Source organism: Mirounga leonina, unplaced genomic scaffold, assembly GCF_011800145.1.
Source record: "Mirounga leonina isolate KUSES-001 unplaced genomic scaffold, KU_Mleo_1.0 Mir_165, whole genome shotgun sequence".
Lineage (NCBI taxonomy): Eukaryota > Metazoa > Chordata > Mammalia > Carnivora > Phocidae > Mirounga > Mirounga leonina.
This window is the reverse complement of record NW_023270415.1, coordinates 34,966,583-34,985,850: the sequence shown is the minus strand read 5'-3', so window position 1 is coordinate 34,985,850 and position 19,268 is coordinate 34,966,583. Positions and strand designations below refer to the sequence as shown.

The 19,268-nt window shown below is 35.7% G+C and overlaps 1 protein-coding gene across 1 annotated transcript in view; it reads left to right on the top strand.

Moving 5' to 3' along the window:
• Nucleotides 1-2,790: 2,790 nt before the first annotated feature.
• Nucleotides 2,791-19,268, top strand: part of CNGB3 (cyclic nucleotide gated channel subunit beta 3) — a 137,110-nt gene continuing 120,632 nt past the window's right edge. Inside the window, exons 1-3 of the mRNA XM_035011483.1 lie at nucleotides 2,791-2,901; nucleotides 6,587-6,662; nucleotides 16,388-16,514. Of these exons, the coding sequence (XP_034867374.1) occupies nucleotides 2,791-2,901; nucleotides 6,587-6,662; nucleotides 16,388-16,514 (314 nt within the window). The remainder of the gene's footprint in view (nucleotides 2,902-6,586; nucleotides 6,663-16,387; nucleotides 16,515-19,268) is intronic.

The following is a 19,268-nucleotide window of genomic DNA, read 5'->3' as shown; positions in this document are numbered from 1 at the left end:
ATCCTAGAAGCGAGCACAGGCAATAACTTCTTTGACATTGGCCGTATCAACATTTTTCTACATATGCCTCCTGAGGCAAGGGAGATAAAAGCAAAAATAAACTATTGGGACTGCATCAAAATAAAAAGCTTCTGCTCAGTGAAGGAAACAACCAATAAAACTAAAAGGCAACCTATGAAATGGGAGAAGATACTACAAATGACATATCTGATAAAAAAGTTAATATCTAAAATATGTAGAGAACTTATAAAACTCAGCACCCAAAAAATAAATAGTCCAGTTAAAAAATGGGCAGAAGACATGAATAGACATTCTTCCAAAGAAGACATCCAGATGGCCAACAGACACATGGAAAGATGTTCAACATCACTCATCATCAGGGAAATAGGAATAAAAACTACAATGAGATGTCAAATCACACCTGTCAGAATGGTTAAAATCAACAACACGAGAAAAGACAGGTATTGGTGAGGATGCAGGAAAAAGGGAACTGTCTTGCACTGTTGGTGGGAATGTAAACTGGTGCAGCCACTCTGGAAAACAGTATGGAGATTCCTCAAAAAGTTAAAAATGTCAGTTGCACTACTGGATATTTACCCAAAGAACACAAAAATTCTGGGGCGCCTGGGTGGCTCAATCGGTTAAGTATCTGCCTTTGGCTCAGGTCATGATCTCAGGGTTCTGGGATCAAGCCCCGTGTTGGGTTCCTTGCTCAGTGGGGAATCTGCTTCTCCCTCTCCCTCTGCCTCTCCCCCCTACTTGTGCTCTCTCTCTCTCTCAAATAAATAAATAATATCTTTAAAAAAAGAACACAAAAATTCTAATCCAAAGTGATACATGCACCCTGATATTTATAGCAGCATCATCTACAATAGCCAAGTAATGGAAACAGTGCAGGTGTCCATTGACTGATGAATGGATAAAGAAGATGTGGCACACACACACACACACAGAGAATGTAATATTATATTACTTGGCCATAAAAAGGATGAAATCTTGCCATTTGCAATAACATGGATGGAGCTAGAGTATTATGCTAAGCAAAATAAGTCAAAAGACAAATATCATATAATTTCACTCCTATGTGGAATTTAAGAAACAAAACAAATGAACAAAGGGACAAAAAAAGAGAGAAAGAGGCAAACCAAGAAACAAACTCTTAAGTATCGAGAACAAACTGATGGGTACCAGAGGGGAGGTAGGTGGGGGGATGGGTTAAATAGATGATGGGGATTAAGGAGTGCACTTGTTGTGATGAGCACTGCGTGTTGTATGGGTGTTGAATCATTATATTGTGCACCTGAAACTAATAGTACACTGTATGTTAACTAACTGGAACTTAAATAAAAATTTAAAAATTTAAAAATTCTATTCAGCAGAGACTTGAGTTTCTATTCTATATAAAGGTATTGTGGGAATAAAATAAGTCTCCTCCTTCAAAAAATTTAACTTTATTGGTTCAGGAAAAAATCCATGGTGCAGTAAGATACATATTTTTTTACAATTTATGAAATTAATAATCCAATGGCATTATCTAGGCTTATAAAAGTAGGAATCACTTACGTTGCTTTTATGATATTGCAGTGATTTGTAAGAAAATTGTAAACTTGTAAGAAGTTTTAGAACAAATTGCTTCTGAGCATGAAATACATATCCTCTAAAATGTTTTTATCAAATATATTGTCTCTGTTACAAGTTGAATTATATTTTCTCAAAAATTCATATTGAAGTCCTAATCCCCAAAACCTCGGAATGTGACTGCATTTGAGTTAGGGTCTTTAAAGAGGTAATTAAGTTATAATTATAAAGCTCATTGAGGTAGGCCTTAATCCAGTATGACTGGCATTCTTATAAGAAGAAGGAATTGGGACACAAACATGACCAGGGTGAAGACAAAGTGAAGACACAGGGAGAAGATAATAGCCATCTACAAGCCAAAGAGACCTAGAATACTTCCCTCCCTCATGACCCTCAGAAGGAACCAACCTTACTGACACTTTGAACTAGGACATTAATAATTCTTCCAAAACTGTGATAAATAAATTTCTGTTGTTTAAGTCACCCAGTCTGTGGTAATTTGCTATGGCAGCCCTAGCAAACTAACATACTCTTTCCTTAATTCTAATATAATCATCATTATGAATCTGAGATGAACATTTAGGCTATTGGGAATGCAAAGCCTCATTTACTCATTTTCCACTATAGTTTCTAAGAGTTCCATTAATCTGATCAATTAATAAAATACTTATTTAAAAAACACTAGAAAGACAGAAAAAGGAAAAAAAATAGTTATCTCATGGTGTAGAACTAGAGATGGGAACTCTGGGGGAACTCTTCCTTATAAGGGCTGTTCCTTATATTATAAGCCCTTATGCACATATTATTTTTTAATCATTTGCATGTTACTTTGATTAAATTAGATAAATGGAGATGGGTAGGTGGGTAATTAGAAAAGAAAAATAAACAAACCAATGGGTAATGTGATCACATTTAAACAATTCAAGTCAACAGTGAAGTTTTATTTAATCCTCCACTTATAAACTATTCTCCAGGGCATTTTGACTCTTTAAAGTTCATAAACAGAATTCAAATCACCCAAGCAGAAGTAATTTGCTGCTTTTAAGCCAAAGCCCCAACTAGCTACAGAGTTGCCTCTAGGAATTAACGAGAACAAAATCCTGATTAAACAACTAATTGGCTTGTCTACTAATGAAAAGAAAAACAAAGTACATTGCTCTACCTTGAGACAGAGTCATAAAAACAGAAGTTTTCAGAACCACCTCAGAGAAAATGTTTAAATTATTGACAATAAAATCCAACAAGGTGAAGCCTAGAGAAGGGAATGATGAGAATAAACAAGGTCCTGATCCAAGCAATCAGCTTCAGCAATCCACAAGACAGGTATGCTACTTACATTCCTAAATCAGTCTTGATTCTTATCATTTTTGTCTAGTGATGGATTTTTGTCCAGTGTTTTAATATATACTGTGGTATGTAAGATTGCTTTGCTGTTTCACCTGCTACCATTTGGGTCATGCTGTTTGTCTTTGGAGTTTTACCCACATCATTTTATATATACTATATATATTTGCTTTATTTTTTATATATTTGCTTTAAAATGATTAATAAATGTTTAGGAGGAGTTGGAAAAGCCAAGTAGGACTTCTCATTGCTGATTTACACTTCTACATAATCCAAAATGAAATAATTTCTCAAATATTAAATGGGCCATATGAATTAGTTTCAACAAAGAATATCAAGCCTCCTGGCTGTGGTAAACTACAATTTAACAATAATTGCTCTAGACTAGGAGTTCTTGAAAAGGGAACAGTTTAGCCACTCAGGACAATTGGCAATGTATGGAGTTATTTTTGGTTTTCACAGCTCAGGGGTAGAGATGTTACTTGCATCTAGTGAATAAAGACCAGAGATTATGCTAGACATCCTAGAATGTACAGGACAGCCCTTCACAACATAGAATTATCCAGTTCAAAATTTCAAAACTGCCGAAGTAGAGGAGCCCTGCTCTAGATAAGTATTTTTCATAAGTTCTAGGTCTACTCATCTGTAAAATGAAGATAATACCTGCTTCATAGCCTTGTTGTGTAAACTAGAGACAGTATATCTAAAGCGCATAGTAAAGGCTTCCCAAATGGCAATTATTATTATTAATATTATTATTACTATTATAAGTAATTTGTGTTTATATGACAGATTTAAGTCCAAAGTGATAATTATATGATCAATATTCACTTACAACTATCTACAGAATAATTTTCATAAATTGCTGCCTAGATTTACCTAAAAGTGCTAAAGATTTTTTTTTTTTTTTTTTTTAGTGCTAAAGATTTTTAGAGCAATAATTATTTTCCCATCTAAAATAATGGGATGAAAGATGTCAAGTACAAGCAGGACTGTACCTCAGAGACTAAAACAGCATGGTCTAATGATTCAGGCTTAAATGAGCCTACAGTATAGAAAACACCAAGATTACTTAGCATTGGCCTTGGAAAATTTGCCTTTCATTTCTGGTCAACGAGAGCAGATATGGAGGATGTGCTTAGCATTGCTTCATTGCCCTTGACTTTTTTCTAATTCTTATCCTAAAATAAATAATCCCATGCTTTGAAAATTATTAATATGCTTAAAAACTCATGGAATATCACAAATGTTGAACTGGGTATTTTCCTTCAGCTAGTCTCGTTGTGTTTCTTGCTGGGAAAGTCACTACAATGATATCTAACCCCTGCCTATCATGATTATTTTTCAAAAGAGCACATAAAAATAACTAATATATTATTCTCTCGGAGAACATAATAGCTAACAATAATTACTATGTGCCAGGCAAGGTGCTAGCCTCTTCCAAGTACTATTGTATTAAATCTTCAGAGTAACCATGAGTCCTGTTATAATTTGTTGCTTACACACAACTAACAACTGGCAAAGCTTGGATTGGAACCCCGTTCTATCTGACTTCAGCACCTGAGAGCTCAATCTCAAGGCTGTACTTCTTCAGAACAAATGAATATTAGTTGAATCAACTTTCTAAATACTCTACTCACAGGATAAAGGAATGTTCGAGAGAAGGCAAAAAGAACAAAAACTCCTTGCAGAGTTGTCTTTCCTTCAGAAACAGTAGTACTGAAGAAGTACTTATACTAGACACAGGTAGATCAACTCGTGTATATCCCATGACATTCCGGCGGTACTAATTTATGGATGTTAACATGAAGTCTACTGGCATCATGTTATATCTTAAAAGGCATATTTTGGGAGGGCGCCTGGGTGGCTCAGTTGGTTAAGCAACTGCCTTCGGCTCAGGTCATGATCCTGGAGTCCCGGGATCGAGTCCCGCATCGGGCTCCCTGCTTGGCAGGGAGTCTGCTTCTTCCTCTGACCCTCCTCCCTCTCATGCTCTCTGTCTCTCATTCTCGCTCTCTCAAATAAATAAATAAAATCTTTTAAAAAAAAGGCATATTTTGGGAAATTATTTGCATCTACTCTTTTGATGTAATAACATGTTGGGAGAGGAAATAGAGTTATTCTCTAGTTTCAAATATGCTAAATATTAAAAATGACAGAAAGTTAAAACCATTTTTTATCCACAGAATATAACCTTTTAAAATGGCATTTAAACAACAAGTTTCGGAAAAACAAATAGATGATTTGAGGCCTATAAGAAGATATTCAGGAATGAATAAATCAATTTACATTGTTCTTTTAAAGTGTCATTTAAAGAGTTAGTTCTTAAACCAAAATAACATAGGTGACTTCCCTTTGTCAATAACCAATAAATCAAGATCTGCAAACTCAGACTAATCCAAACTCTCATACTACAGAATAAGACACCATTCACATAAATCTACATTTGTATACATGAAAAGACTATGATGAATATGTTTATGAATAGCATCATAATATGATGTAAAAGTACTTGAAGTGAGAAGGCTTTACCACTACTCCATAATATATCCAGGGATACATATCTTTCTAGCTACTTAATCAATTTCCTACTCAATAACATAAGAATAATAATAGCTGTCTTGCCTAACACATATGGTTACTGTCAGGCTTAAATTAAATCATCTGATTAATTTATTTTCTAGTTTAAAATGTTCCTGATATACAGTGCCTATAAATAATGTCAAACTCCACATCAAGGCTTATGAGACTTTCAAGGCCCTTGTCCCTGCCTATTTAGCTAGCCTTACTTTCTCACACTCTTTCCCATTCAACCACTTCTACTTTAGTCTCCCCCAACCTCCTGTATACAATCACACCTTGGACTTTTGGTAAGTAGGCATTCTCTGCCTGGAATGTTTTCCATGCCTTGTTCATAAAAAAAAAACAAAAACATCTTGATTTGTAATAGTCTCCTCCCTTTCCTTCTACTCCAGTAGAATTGACCACTCCACCTTTATGCCCTGTTCTTTCCTCTACAGACATTGTCTCATCGCCTGTAACATTTCCTTGCATTTACATTTTTGTGTGTTTGTTTCCCCTACTAGATTTTGAACAGCTTGGGAGCCAACATTTCTATGTTCTAACATTATATCTTATTTCACTCTGTCCCCACAGGATGTCCCCACATCCTCAGACACACACTGGCCACATCCAGTGAGACATACATACATTTCAAAGGAAAGCTTAGATGCTCAAATGGTGAGGTAGAAGCAAATGAAATCACAAAGAGAAGAAAAAGAAAGCTCTGAATTAAGAAACTAGACACTTTCTTCTCTCCATCACTTTAAGTTCTACTACTAAAGACGTAGACCAGGGCCAATACTAGGGCTGTGGGGAGTAAGGACTGAAATTGGGAGGAACATGTGCCAGAGAGATGCAGCAACCACACTGAGAAAAAGAGTGCCTGAGGCCAGCAAGCTGTGAACGACGGGGCTGATTATGCAATAGTAGAGCCAAGAATATTCATTTAAGTACAAGAATTATCATTTGCAGTATACCATAAACAAATGATAAACTTTAACTATTGGCTTGTTCACTGAATGAAAAACTCTGTGTTATATTTTACATTTAAATTTACTTTATGTAAATTCATCGTGTACAATCTTTATTTTGTTTCTTAAAGGGAGAAAACAAAAGTGAAAAGAAATCTCTCCAAACCAAGATGACTCCCGTTGAAGAGTCACACACCAAAACACAAGGTCAGAACCCAAATCTATAGGAAAAAAAATCTATAAAGTAAAATGCATATCTCTCCGAAATATGTTACCTTGACTAGGTTGATCACCTAGGCTAAATCATACTTGAGATAACCTTAAAGATCTTAATGTTTATAAAAATATTATTTCTTCATTCAGTCACTTACTCAATAGATGCTTTTTTATTACCTACTCTGTGCCAGCCATCGGTTTATGGACTGGAGATATAGTAGCAAACAATATGGGCCAAGTCTGTGTTAACATAGGCATATAATGAACAATATAATTTCAGATAAGGGTTATAAAATAATAAAATTGATGTTGATTGTACATATTTAAAGTTTCAATGTTCAGACCTCTGCTCTTCTTCCTTTAAACTCTCTCCATTAGAAATCTCATCTACTCCTAGGGCTACCATAACTCATTCCTATGTCAGTGATTCCATAGCAGACCCAATTCCTTTTTTAAGACCCTGTATTTTCTAAGTAACCACTGGACATATACACATGTATGTTCTGCTACCATTCTGTTTTACTATGAGTTATTTTATAATAGTGATGGTTTCAAATCAATAGTTCTTCTCACATAAAAATACAACCTTAATGGTTTGAAACCAAAGATCACATCTTTGGGATGAAAGTTTATTCTTATCTTTGTTATACTTTTTTCGAAGTGTATTTGTAAGCTTAATTTTTCATAGCTGGTAATAAAAACTCTTGTGGAAACTTCATTTAACAGAGAAGCTTTTTGAGTGGAAAGGAAAAAAAATAGTTTCATTTAAATCTGCAGACTTAGCATGTCTTCAAAGGCTTTAATAGAAATAACAGTTATATTTAAGATATTTTGTTTTGAAAAAGCAAAATTATTAGTGTTTAAAGATAGCCTTTTATATGTGCTTGGTATTTTTATATTCTTCACTTCAAAACATGCAGGTGCAATGTCACAATATCTGCAGATGTTGATTTCTGATTATAGAACTCTTATCTTCTGCAGAGCGTGGTTTAATTTCTATCTGCCATGGAAATGAAGAACGTAATATATTTTGGATTCAAATAAAGATAACTTTCTAAAGTCCTCTTTTGATTACAATCATCTTTCTTAGGCTTCCACTTCACTTTATAGTACATTAAATCCTTCTTTAAAAAATGTTTTGGTACCAGTAGAGGATATGTAAATGACTTCCTTAATAGTTTATGATACAGTAAGGTGACTTAGCGTGGAAATGGATCAAAGTTAGGTGCCCACAGCTAGTATGGTATGTTAGGTTGAATAATGGCTCCTCAAAGACATCCATCCCCTAATCCCTAAAAACTATGAATTTGTTACATGAGGTGGGGGGAAATGCTGATGTTATTAAGTTAAGGATCATGAGATGGGAAGATTATCCAGAAGGCCTCAATATAATTAAGGGGTTCTTGTAGGAAGAAGGCAGGAAGGTCAAAGGCAGAAGAAGATAGGATGATGCAATCTGAAGATGGAGGAAGGGACACAAACCAAGGAACACAGGCAGCCTCTACAAGCTGGAAAACAATAAACCCAGTGTTGTTTTAAGCCTTTAAGCTTATTTTTTTTTTAAGATTTTATTTATTTATTTGACAGAGAGAGAGAGACAGCGAGAGAGGGAACACAAGCAGGGGGAGTGGGGGAGGGAGAAGCAGGCTTCCTGCCGAGAAGGGAGCCCGATGCGGGGCTCGATCCCAGGACCCTGGGATCATGACCTGAGCCGAAGGCAGACGCTTAACGACTGAGCCACCCAGGCGCCTCTCCTTTAAGCTTATTTGCTACAGCAACAGAAAACTAATCTATATGGCTTTAAAAAAACTCTGTACTTAATTTTTTTTTAGTTTTATTGTGTTATGTTAATCACCATTCATTACATCATTAGTTTTTGATGTAGTGATCCATGATTCATTGTTTGCGTATAACACCCAGTGCTCCATGCAGTATATGCCCTCTTTAATACCCATCACCAGGCCAACCCATCCCCCCACCCCCTCCCCTCTAGAACCCTCAGTTTGTTTCTCAGAGTCCATAGTCTCTCATGGTTCATTTCCCCCCCCTTCATTTTTCCCTTCCTACTATCTTCTCTTTTTTTTAACATATAATGTATTATTTGTTTCAGAGGTACAAGTCTGTGATTCACCAGTCTTACACAATTCACAGCGCTCACCATGGCACATACCCTCCCCAATGCCCATCACCCAGCCACCCCATCCCTCCGACCCCCCACCACTCCAGCAACCCTCAGTTTGTTTCCTGAGGAAAATACTCTGTACTTTAAAAAGTAGCAAAAAAGAAATAAGAAATTGAGTTTTGCTCCAATCCATAACATAAATTCAGTATACTGGCAGTATATTTACTAGAAAGAGCACTTGTTTTAGAGTTTGACATGCTTGAATTCAAATTATATCTCTACCACTTAATAGCTTTGAGTGACCATAGTCAAGAGAGTTGACATCTCTGAGTCTCAGTTTGCTCATGTGTAAAATAAGGATAATACTGTCATAAATATTCTAGGTTGTGAGTACAAATTAAATCAGTTAATATATGTAAAACATTTAGCACCAAGGTTGATAAATTCCAGTGTTGATAGAAGTCACATAGCATAAATGAGGATCATGCATGCCCTGTCTAAAGAGGCTAGAGGCCACTCAGCCAACCAATCATTGCTGTGTGGGGATGAGAGGCAAGTGCTGCCAGACATCGAGAGAGACTGCAAATACAAATTTTAATTTGAAATCTCCCAATTTTTAAATGTTGACTTTTTTAAATGTTTGAATATTCTCTTTTTAAATCACTGGAAAAAAAAACTGAAATCTTGTCAAATTTAGCCCATATAACCATGTTGTGACCTCTAACCAACCACATGGTAGGTACTTGATGTTATTCATATGTATGAACAGTGACAACCTGAAACAAGATTCTGAATCTTGCAGTGTTTTTATTACCCTCTTACTCTTCCCTTTCTTTCACTCATGCCCTCCATCCCAAATTTATGTTGCAAACAGACTGCAAGTGTGGTGTCCTCTCTGGGCCTCCCGTGCCAAATAGCTGTCTACAGCCAAGATCTCTAGGTTCCAAGTCTAACACATTTCCAGGTCTGCAGAGGTGTCCCAGGCCTTGCCAGTTCCCCACCACTCTCCAAACTGACCTAGGCTGCATCTCAGCCAGCTCAGTTTGGACAGAAATCTGGAAAGCTAAAATCTGCTCTAGAACTTAAAACTATTCTAAAAAACAAAATATATTAACTTTTCAAATATAGCAGAAAAAAGGAGGGAAAATCCTAGCTTGTTTAAACAAGAACCCACTCTTTAGTCCTTGGAAATAACAGTTAACTTATACAAATTTAATTTGCCTTGTAAGGAATAGGAAAATAGCCAAACTATGTACAGAAATTTAATTTTTAAGAATCAGGAGAGGCTTCCCTATATAAGATAAACCAGTTCAATTGTCATGCACAGGAGGTACTATGGCTAATTTTAGTAGTATAGTCCACTTTCTGTAACTGTCAATTCTATTCATCAACCAAAGGATAAGGTGGGAATATAGGAACAACAACAACAAAATGAATGAAACTTTTAACAAAACTACTCAAGCATATTTTTCTGCTTCATCCAAAAAGAAAAAAAGAGAAAAAAACCCTTATGTCGTAAGCAATTACAGTTATTAAGCTTAATAAGAAATATTCTTTCAAAATCATACCTGATGTGATGATGAACAAAAGAAACGAGAAATGAATGAACACAGCATGTGAAATTTCTGAAAACTTAGTCTAGAAAAAAGATAAATATGATGTTCATAATAATTTGACATGATGAAGAAAATTCCTAACCATGAGGATTTGGCAAGGGACAGAGACATGATTTGGCAAGGGACAGAGACTTCAGTGACAAGGGCTCAAGGGTAAGAAAACCTACGGATAACTGGAACTGAAAAACCATTCAAGGGACAGAGCCAGCCCTAGGAGCTAATTGATTTCTCTGCCTCTTGCTCATAGTCAACATGGCTTCATTTCTCATGACTGCTGCATTTCTCTCTGCATATCTACTTCGGACTGCTCTCACTCCTGTCTACTCCTTTCCCACTCTAAATTCCAGAGGGAATGGTCTGACTGACTTAGATAGCAACCATTATTCCACTGGGCTGAGCCTATCATACCACCACCCAAATCACAACCAACTGTGGACTGACCACCTTCTTTAGGTCAGGTGCCCATCTGTGTGCACAATCAATAACCATTACTGTGTATATGTATAATACAGAACAGAGATGCCTTGCTAAAGATGGAAAGGTAAGGAGAGCTGATCAGCTAGGAAAAGTTAGGCATTGACATTATTCTTTGTTTTAAATATCAAACAGAAGACGAGACTCTTAACTGAAAACTTCCTCGGTTTCCACCTATTTTATAAACTAAAAACTTAAGAGTCTCTAACCAATGTCGATAAGATGTTTTATTTTTATTTTTTATTTCTCTGATAAAATACCATATATTTTATAGTTTGGATGATTTAAATATATCTGCATAATTCAATTAAATTAAACTGTTTTTAGGCTTTTTTCTGCTAAAGAAGATACCTGATTTGTAAGAAGTTGCATTCTGCTTTCCTGATTCCTTAAACACTTTTAAGTAAATAACAGTTCCTGCATGCCTCATATATGTCAATGCTGTGCAGCTCTGAAAGAGTTAATATATATATATTTTTTTTTAAGATAATTTACCCCAGTCGGGCTGGCGGAACACTTTGTGTTTATATTGCATTTTTCCTGAATGGAGTCTTCATCTAATCCTCACAGAAATCCCCTTGACAAAAGTGTTTTTCATTTTATGGATAAGGAAACTGTTATAGAAAAGCAACTTATCCAGAGTTACCCAGAGAATTAGTGATGTAAGGATTAGAGTTCTGTGCTTAGTATCCAGCACCAGTAACTTACCACACTCGTTAATACCTATACATAAAATGTCTTTTCTAGATGAATTAATCCCAGTACCAAAGTACCTGAAACAAAGCATGACATTGAGAGAGGACAGGATCCCTAATCCTGATCCAATACCAAAGCTACCTTAGATGGATCTGTATTTCCTATTTGTTGATTTATTCATTTTTTTATTTGTGACGATGTATCTTAAAATAAAAAGAAAACTGCCTAAATATAAAAATCCCTTCAGGACTTTCTGGCACCTTAAGGCTGAGTAGAGGACTCCTAACCTCTGACCCAATGCAAGGACTCCATCTTACCTCCCTCAATGCAGTCTCCAGCATCTGCCTGCATACCTCCAGCAACGGGGCTTTCATTGCCTCACAAAGCCGTATGTTTCGCTATTAGACAAGTTTAGTTGTTAGAATGTTTGGATTTTATTTGCCTGTCTTGTAAATCCCATTGATGGATCTTTCTTCTTCCTTCTGGTGTATATGAAATAAGTCTTTTCTCTTCTATGCAACAGCCCTTCAAAGAATCTGAAATAACTGCTATGTCACTCACTAGTCTTCAGTACTTCAGCTAAAGACCCTAAGTTCCTTAACCATTCCTTATGAGATGGTTTCCAGAACTCTCACCTACTCTGATTCCTTCTCCTCTGGATTTTTTATAGATTGCATGAGCATTTGTAATATAAAGTATTACATTTTTCAAATTCTGTGACATTTTAGGACACTCCTTCAGGTTCCATTTTATACACATCCCTATAATGTTTGTCAGCTTCCTCCATGTCATTTGACAATCCACAAAGATATCATAAAATTTCAAGTATAATCAAAATGTTATAATTAAAATTATTGTAAGAACACTATATAGTCTAGTAACTACAAAATTAAACACAGGCTGAGTCAAAAATACAATCTTGAGTACCAGAGAATAATCATAAATTATACTCTTCTTAAAACTGTGTTATTTATCATTTTATTCCAAACGTTCATTCATTAAGATGAAAATGATAGTGTCATTTATGCATGTAATCAAAGTACTCAGACTTAGTTTTTGTTAATTCACCTAACATCTAATTACTTAGATATCGTTGGTGTCTAATAAAAGGAGTTTTGTTTTTGAGACAGAACCCACAATGTATTTGGTGTTTTAAGTTAGAAATTCAGGGGTGCCTGGGTGGCTCAGTCATTAGGCGTCTGCCTTCAGCTCAGGTCATGATCCCAGGGTCCTGGGATCGAGCCCCGCATCGGGTTCCCTGTTCAGCAGGAAGCCTGCTTCTCCGTCTCCCACTCCCCCTGCTTGTGTTCCCTCTCTCACTGTGTCTCTCTCTGTCAAATAAGTAAATAAAATCTTTTTTAAAAAAAAGAGTTAGAAATTCAACCAAGGGATATCATCACCCACATCAAACATTCCAATGAATGAAAGCATTTAAAAGTCTTTTCCTTTTTATATCCATCCAAAAAAAAAAAAAAAAAAGCCAACTGAACCAACACCTGTCTAATTCACAGCCGTATTCCCAAATTAGGTTCTTTGGATTCCTCCTTTTCCAGCAGTTATTTAGTGCCACTGATAAAATGTGGAAGGTTAATGGCTTTCTGCATCACTTATTTCCTCACTTGAAGATGGAAGCAGATGTTTCACACCTGCACAGGTCTCTACAATGTGCTGCTACAAGGGGGCCAAGCAGTTTGAAAGTGTATTACAGAGGCCCAGAGTGAGATGCTGCCAGGCCAAATACAGAATCAGCCAGGTGTGTGGAGGGCAAATTCAGTACTCATTCTTGCACATTCAGTAAAAGCAACCATATCAGAACAGTTTGATTCCAGATTTTACTATCTGCCATGGGCACACATTCCAGGGCAGAATTTGACTAAGTGTACTGATGAGATCTGGCAATTGCTACGCAATGTGCAAAGAGCACAGTTCGCAGAAAAGACGTACACTATTCATCTGGGCAGCTACAAAAGTGGGAATCCTGCTGTCCGTGTGTGAAGCTGGGGAAAACTACAATGTGAAGTTGACAAAACTTCACCCAGATGCCAGACCAAGATTTGCCATGTATTTTAGGTTTCTTTCATGATGAGGATGATGCAAACAATCTGACCATCTGTTCCCACAAACAAATAACATACTGCATGGATAAAAAGACACCCACACTGACTATAGTTGACAGGGATCCTTTTGTTTTAAGTCCTCATGAGTATGTTTAAAGTTGTTCTGCTTTGAATCCAAGAATGGGCAATAACTCGTTTCTCATCTTCACCAACGAGCTATGATTAAGGATTTATTTTGTAATTAAAATGCTTATCCACAAAGCAAATTAGGCTGGAATTAATTTCTAAATAGCTTTGACTTGCCATAGTAGAGGCAGCGTCATTTTAGAAGGGGTTGGTAATGTCTAGAAAAGATCTAGTAAGGTAAAAGGATCTAATTAGAGTTGCTTTAATCCAAATGTTATGATGATAAACAGAAACTCCTTATTAGAAGGGAAGAAAAGAACTGTTAAAGAATAGTCAGTAATTTAAATGGTACTAGCAGAAAAGTAATACTGTAAATGTAATGCATATGCTATAGCTTGAATGAGTAATGTGAGTATATGGTGCAGCTTATATTCACATGCTTTTATAAGAAATGGTCAATAAAAGCCTCTTAAGAAGTACTCCGTTTTACAGATTCTGCTTTTTTTATATTCAGAAGGGATTTTCTATTATTCTTTTACTCATATTTCTTGCTCTATTTCAATACTAATTTGGGGGCAGGAGTGCAGGTGCTCCTAGAAAAATATACGAACACAATGGTTCATAACCTTTTTTTGGCCCAGACTTCTTTGAAGAGCTCATGTTAACCTTAAATCCTTTCCATGTAGGGGCGCCTGGGTGGCTCAGTTGGTTAAGCGACTGCCTTCGGCTCAGGTCATGATCCTGCAGTCCCTGGATCAAGTCCCGCATCGGGCTCCCTGCTCGGCAGGGAGCCTGCTTCTCCCTCTGACCCTCCCCCCTCTCATGTGCTCTCTCTCTCTCATTCTGTCTCAAATAAATAAATAAAATCTTTAAAAAAAAAAATCCTCTCCATGTAAAAAATGCATACGCAACATAGTCTCAAAAGTTCCAGTCCATGAGCGCACTAGACATCTGTGGCCAGAGGTTAAGAACTATGCTCTAAAAGATCTTACAGTAATTACCTCAGTGTTTGTAGATATAGGAAAAAGATTTGGCTGTCACTTTCCTAGGCAGCAATATGTAGTATAACATTAGAGATCTGAAAAATTATTTTTTTGGTTAGATAAAGAGAAATGGGAAAATATGGTTTGACCCAAATACATAGGGAAAATAGGTCCTTCTCTCTTATTTCTACCAAAAGCCTCTTAGAGTACAAAATGACATATTGAAAGTGCAATTTTTTTACTCTGAAATCTGTTCAATACTGATAAGTTCACTAGTGTACCACATGTGCTTGTATAAAAAGGACCCTATCTTGCCCTCTCAGTAAGATTCCATATACGTGGAAACATTTCATCTGGAATATAGTCTTTAGACACAGACTCCAAGGACATGATTACAGTAATGGTCCTTTGTATGTATTTAACTTTGTAAGTTAAAGTTAGGAATTCGGAGGTTCCTCATTTAAACATACTACTGTGGTTTCTATCTTCTAGCCAAAATTACTATAATTCCAAAATAAATGTAAGTAGGAGATACATAATGAAGAAACTTGTTTTTGGAAATCCAGAGGTTTAAGCTTTCATAGTCATAAACTTTTTAAAACTCTAAGTAGTGAGTTCATTTTATGATTCCCTTTATTCCTGAAACATGTTCCTGAAAAGTTTTGTACATTGGAAGATTTTAGATGGATCATAGGAATTTTCATATTAAAAGACTTATATGGTAAAAACTTTTGTGAAAGTAAGTGATCACCCCATGATTTATCATTTTGTGAATCCAGATTTTCAATACTGGATTTCCAATTATAATGTATTACCAAAAAATAAAAGTTACGATTTGAGCATTGATTCTAATTTCCTAAGCACAGCGCATCCAATTAAAAATAAATTAGAAACTGTGGACAATGAATAACCATTAAATTTTGTTCATTCTATTTCTTTGCTCCTCCTATATTTTCTTTTTACATTAAGCCATTTACTTTCATTAAAATCTTCTCTATAATCCAAATATTTACCAGTGAACTGATTATCCTTTTGGTACACTACAATTTAAACTATATTAATTAGAAATTGTATTTGTAGGCTTGAAGGGAAATTTTTAATTTTTGGACTGAAAAATGAAACTAACACATATTAGTTAGCATTGTTTATTCAGAAAAGATATCATAGCTAAAGATGATCAGACCAAAAACAAAAATTTGGTTTCACTAAAAAACTAGAAAGCAAAATTCTAAAATAATGTCAATGATATCACTTCTGCCTGTTTTATTTTTCTGAATTTTATGAGGCTTCAGTTTATGAATAATACTTTAAAATTATGAATAATACTTTAGCAGAACTGAAATGCCTTTTGAATGATTATTCCTTATTAATCTCAGCTTTGCTAGTTGCAAAGAAGAATATACTGTATGAACCTTTTGTTACATAATACACCAACTCTAAGTATACTTTTTATCAGCCTGAAGGTATCTACAAGTTAACTTCTCCTGCATAAGGTCCTACTTTGTTTAGCAGGAATCCTAAGAGAGGCATTCTTAAGATTATTTTAGAGAAACAAGCAGGATCTCTGTAATTTATGCTGTCCGATATGGCTTATCAAGAGTGGCATATATTCTTCTGTCTGTATGTTTTTTCCTTTCCATAGATAAAATCTCTGAGAAAAATTCACTCAAAGATCTGACCACAAACCCTGACCATCAAAATCCAACAGAATCAAAGGGAACAATGCCGGAGCAGAAAGAAATGGAAACTGGGAAAGAAGTCCTAGTCAGGTGAGAATTCAGTAAAACACATAATACATGTTAGATATATTGCTCAGCCTGCACTGAAGAAATCAAATGCCTATTCCCCACTTTAGCTGAACAAAGGTCAGGACAACAGTAGTCACATAACAGAGGAACTGGCTGGAAATTAGAGGTTGTTTCTGTCCAGTTCACTGTCCCTTACTAGCTAGGCCTGGCCACTAATCAGGATCTCTAGGCAGCCATTTGGCTATAGGCCAAATCACACCAGCAGAAACATGGCAGTCACACGTCTGAGTCATTAATATCATCATGGAAACAACCTACATATTTACTAGGCGTGAATTTTAAAAAGAAGGAATTGAAGAGAATATATGATTCTTCTCCGAGTTCACAAAGAAACAGTCATTCCAATTCTGTAAGCATTTTATTGTTTAATTATTATTTCCTTTCATCTGCTAAAGAAAGTGTGGCATGGTAACCAAGAATAATTACAGAAACAGGTAATCTTTATGCCACTGAAGGAATACAGCTTTATAAACACTTCCCACAAAATTATTGGAAATATCACAGAAGAGATGACAATTTCAATGTGAATCAGTGAATACACAATAAAACACAACTAGGAGACTCTTCATTTTGCCACTTCTTGGCATGCTATTATGCGCCTGCTGATCCAATTTGAATTGCTTAATTATAGTTAATATAATTGCAATAGGCTTATGAAACAATAAAAGCATACTCTTATTTAACAGAAGAGTTGTCATTTAAAAAGAAATTAGAAGTATCTATTTCTCTCCCCAATTCCCCTCCCCACTTCTTTCTCAGCAGCTCCTCCACTGTGTTGAACTGTGTGCTGCCAATAAGAGTTAGAGTGATAATCTAAGACCCAGTGTATTGCAGACTGAACAATAGGCATCAGAAAGTGCATTTTCAATAAATACAAATTTGACTATATATGAAATTAAACACGAGCTCACTCTACCACATGCATACACATAAAAAGTTGTTTGACAAAAATTAAACCTGACATACTATTTAGGCAGAGAGATGTTTAAACTCTGGGATAAAGACTAAAATCTTACAAGTGAGCTAAGTAATTATTTATATTATTTTTGTAACTGTTGGTGTTTATAGAATGATTTGCAGTTCTTTTAGTGGGTCATTATTATCTTCACTCTACAGATAAGCAGCCAAGGCACAAGGAGGTTAATTAGTTTGCCTATAGTAATAGGGTCAGTTCAGCCAAGATTGGACTGCACAAGACTTAAATTCCTCGTGGAACCTTTTCCTCCCTCTCATCAATAAACTTACTTTAATCAACAGCTTAACCTTCTGAACCAATCTCTCTTTCTACCATTCATTTTAGTATACTTAATTTTTTGTAATAATCAATGGTGATAGGTATGTTTTCAAAGAACTGAAGTGGAAGCCATAGCTAACATTTTAGGAATATATTCCTCTTAACCCAAATCCATTTCCAGTACTGTACTCTTCTGAAATATGAAAATGGAAAACTTTCAATAACCCAGAAAGTGGGTCAATCAGCATATCTCAAAAACACAAAACTCCTTGACATGACTTCTAAGACCATGCCTGGTCTGTCTCATCCCCTACCTTCCTATCCCTCTATTCCGGGCACACTGGCCCTATTTCAGTCTCTTGTACCTGTGAATTGATTTTTCTCTGGAATAATTGATTATTCTTTCTGTAATGTAGGCAGCAAAATGGCTTGAGAATTATTGACAAACTGAGTAAATCCAAATTAGCTTAAAACTCTTACTTTATTGTTCCATGGCTGGTCACACTTTTCCTCAGGAATGAATGAAAACCAGCTGCATTGAAGGAGCAACTTTAAAGGGTCACTAGAAGTTCCAGTGTCACTTTTGACTAATATTATGGGAATCCTAATGTCTTAATACCATTTACAACTTACCAAACCCTTCTTATTTTGATTTCATAGGCATTAATAGTACCACATCTAGAATCCTAGACAGCAGGGTTTTTATACATCACTAGAAAATATCAATTATAAAATAACTTCCAATTGACAGTGTTATTTCACAGTACTCTCAATGAGTAAAGACCATTTTGGTATTTGCAGTTATTAAAAATCAACAACTTTAACCTTGAGCAAGCCAGGTTTTAAAAAGTTTTTTTTTTTTCTAGAAAAACTTTAAGGATTTGATTGATTGCAGGCAATAGGTGCTTGCCAGTGGCTACTTCTCACCTCAATTTTTTGAATTTGCAAGAAGTTAGATTATTAATAAATAAAATTTTAAAGTAGATTTCTTGCTCTGAGTGCATTTACATTATCTTCTGCCTTAAGTCCTGTATTGAATAGGGATTATGTGTCTAAGCTTATCAGTAAGTATTGAGGAGAATGCATGTTGTGGATTTTGCTGTCTCTGTGTGTGAAATACAGTTTGATATTATTGATTATACCTTTAATTTCTGTCACATTCAGAAGATGGGCAGAGGTGGGTACGAAAAGAACTAATAGTATATATATATAGTACTCTATATACTATAGTATATATAGCAAATCTGTAAATATATAACAGATTTATTGTAAAGAATTGGATCACACGATTATGGAGGCTGAGAAGTCCCAATATCTATAGTCAGCAAAGCTAGAGGCCCAGGAAAGGCAATGGTGTAGTTCTAGTCTGAATATGAAGGCCTAAGAACCAGAACTGTCCATGTAGTTCCAGTCCAAAGGCTGGCAGACTTAAGACCCAGAAAGAACCAATGTTTCAGTTTGAACCTGAGGGCAAGAAGAGG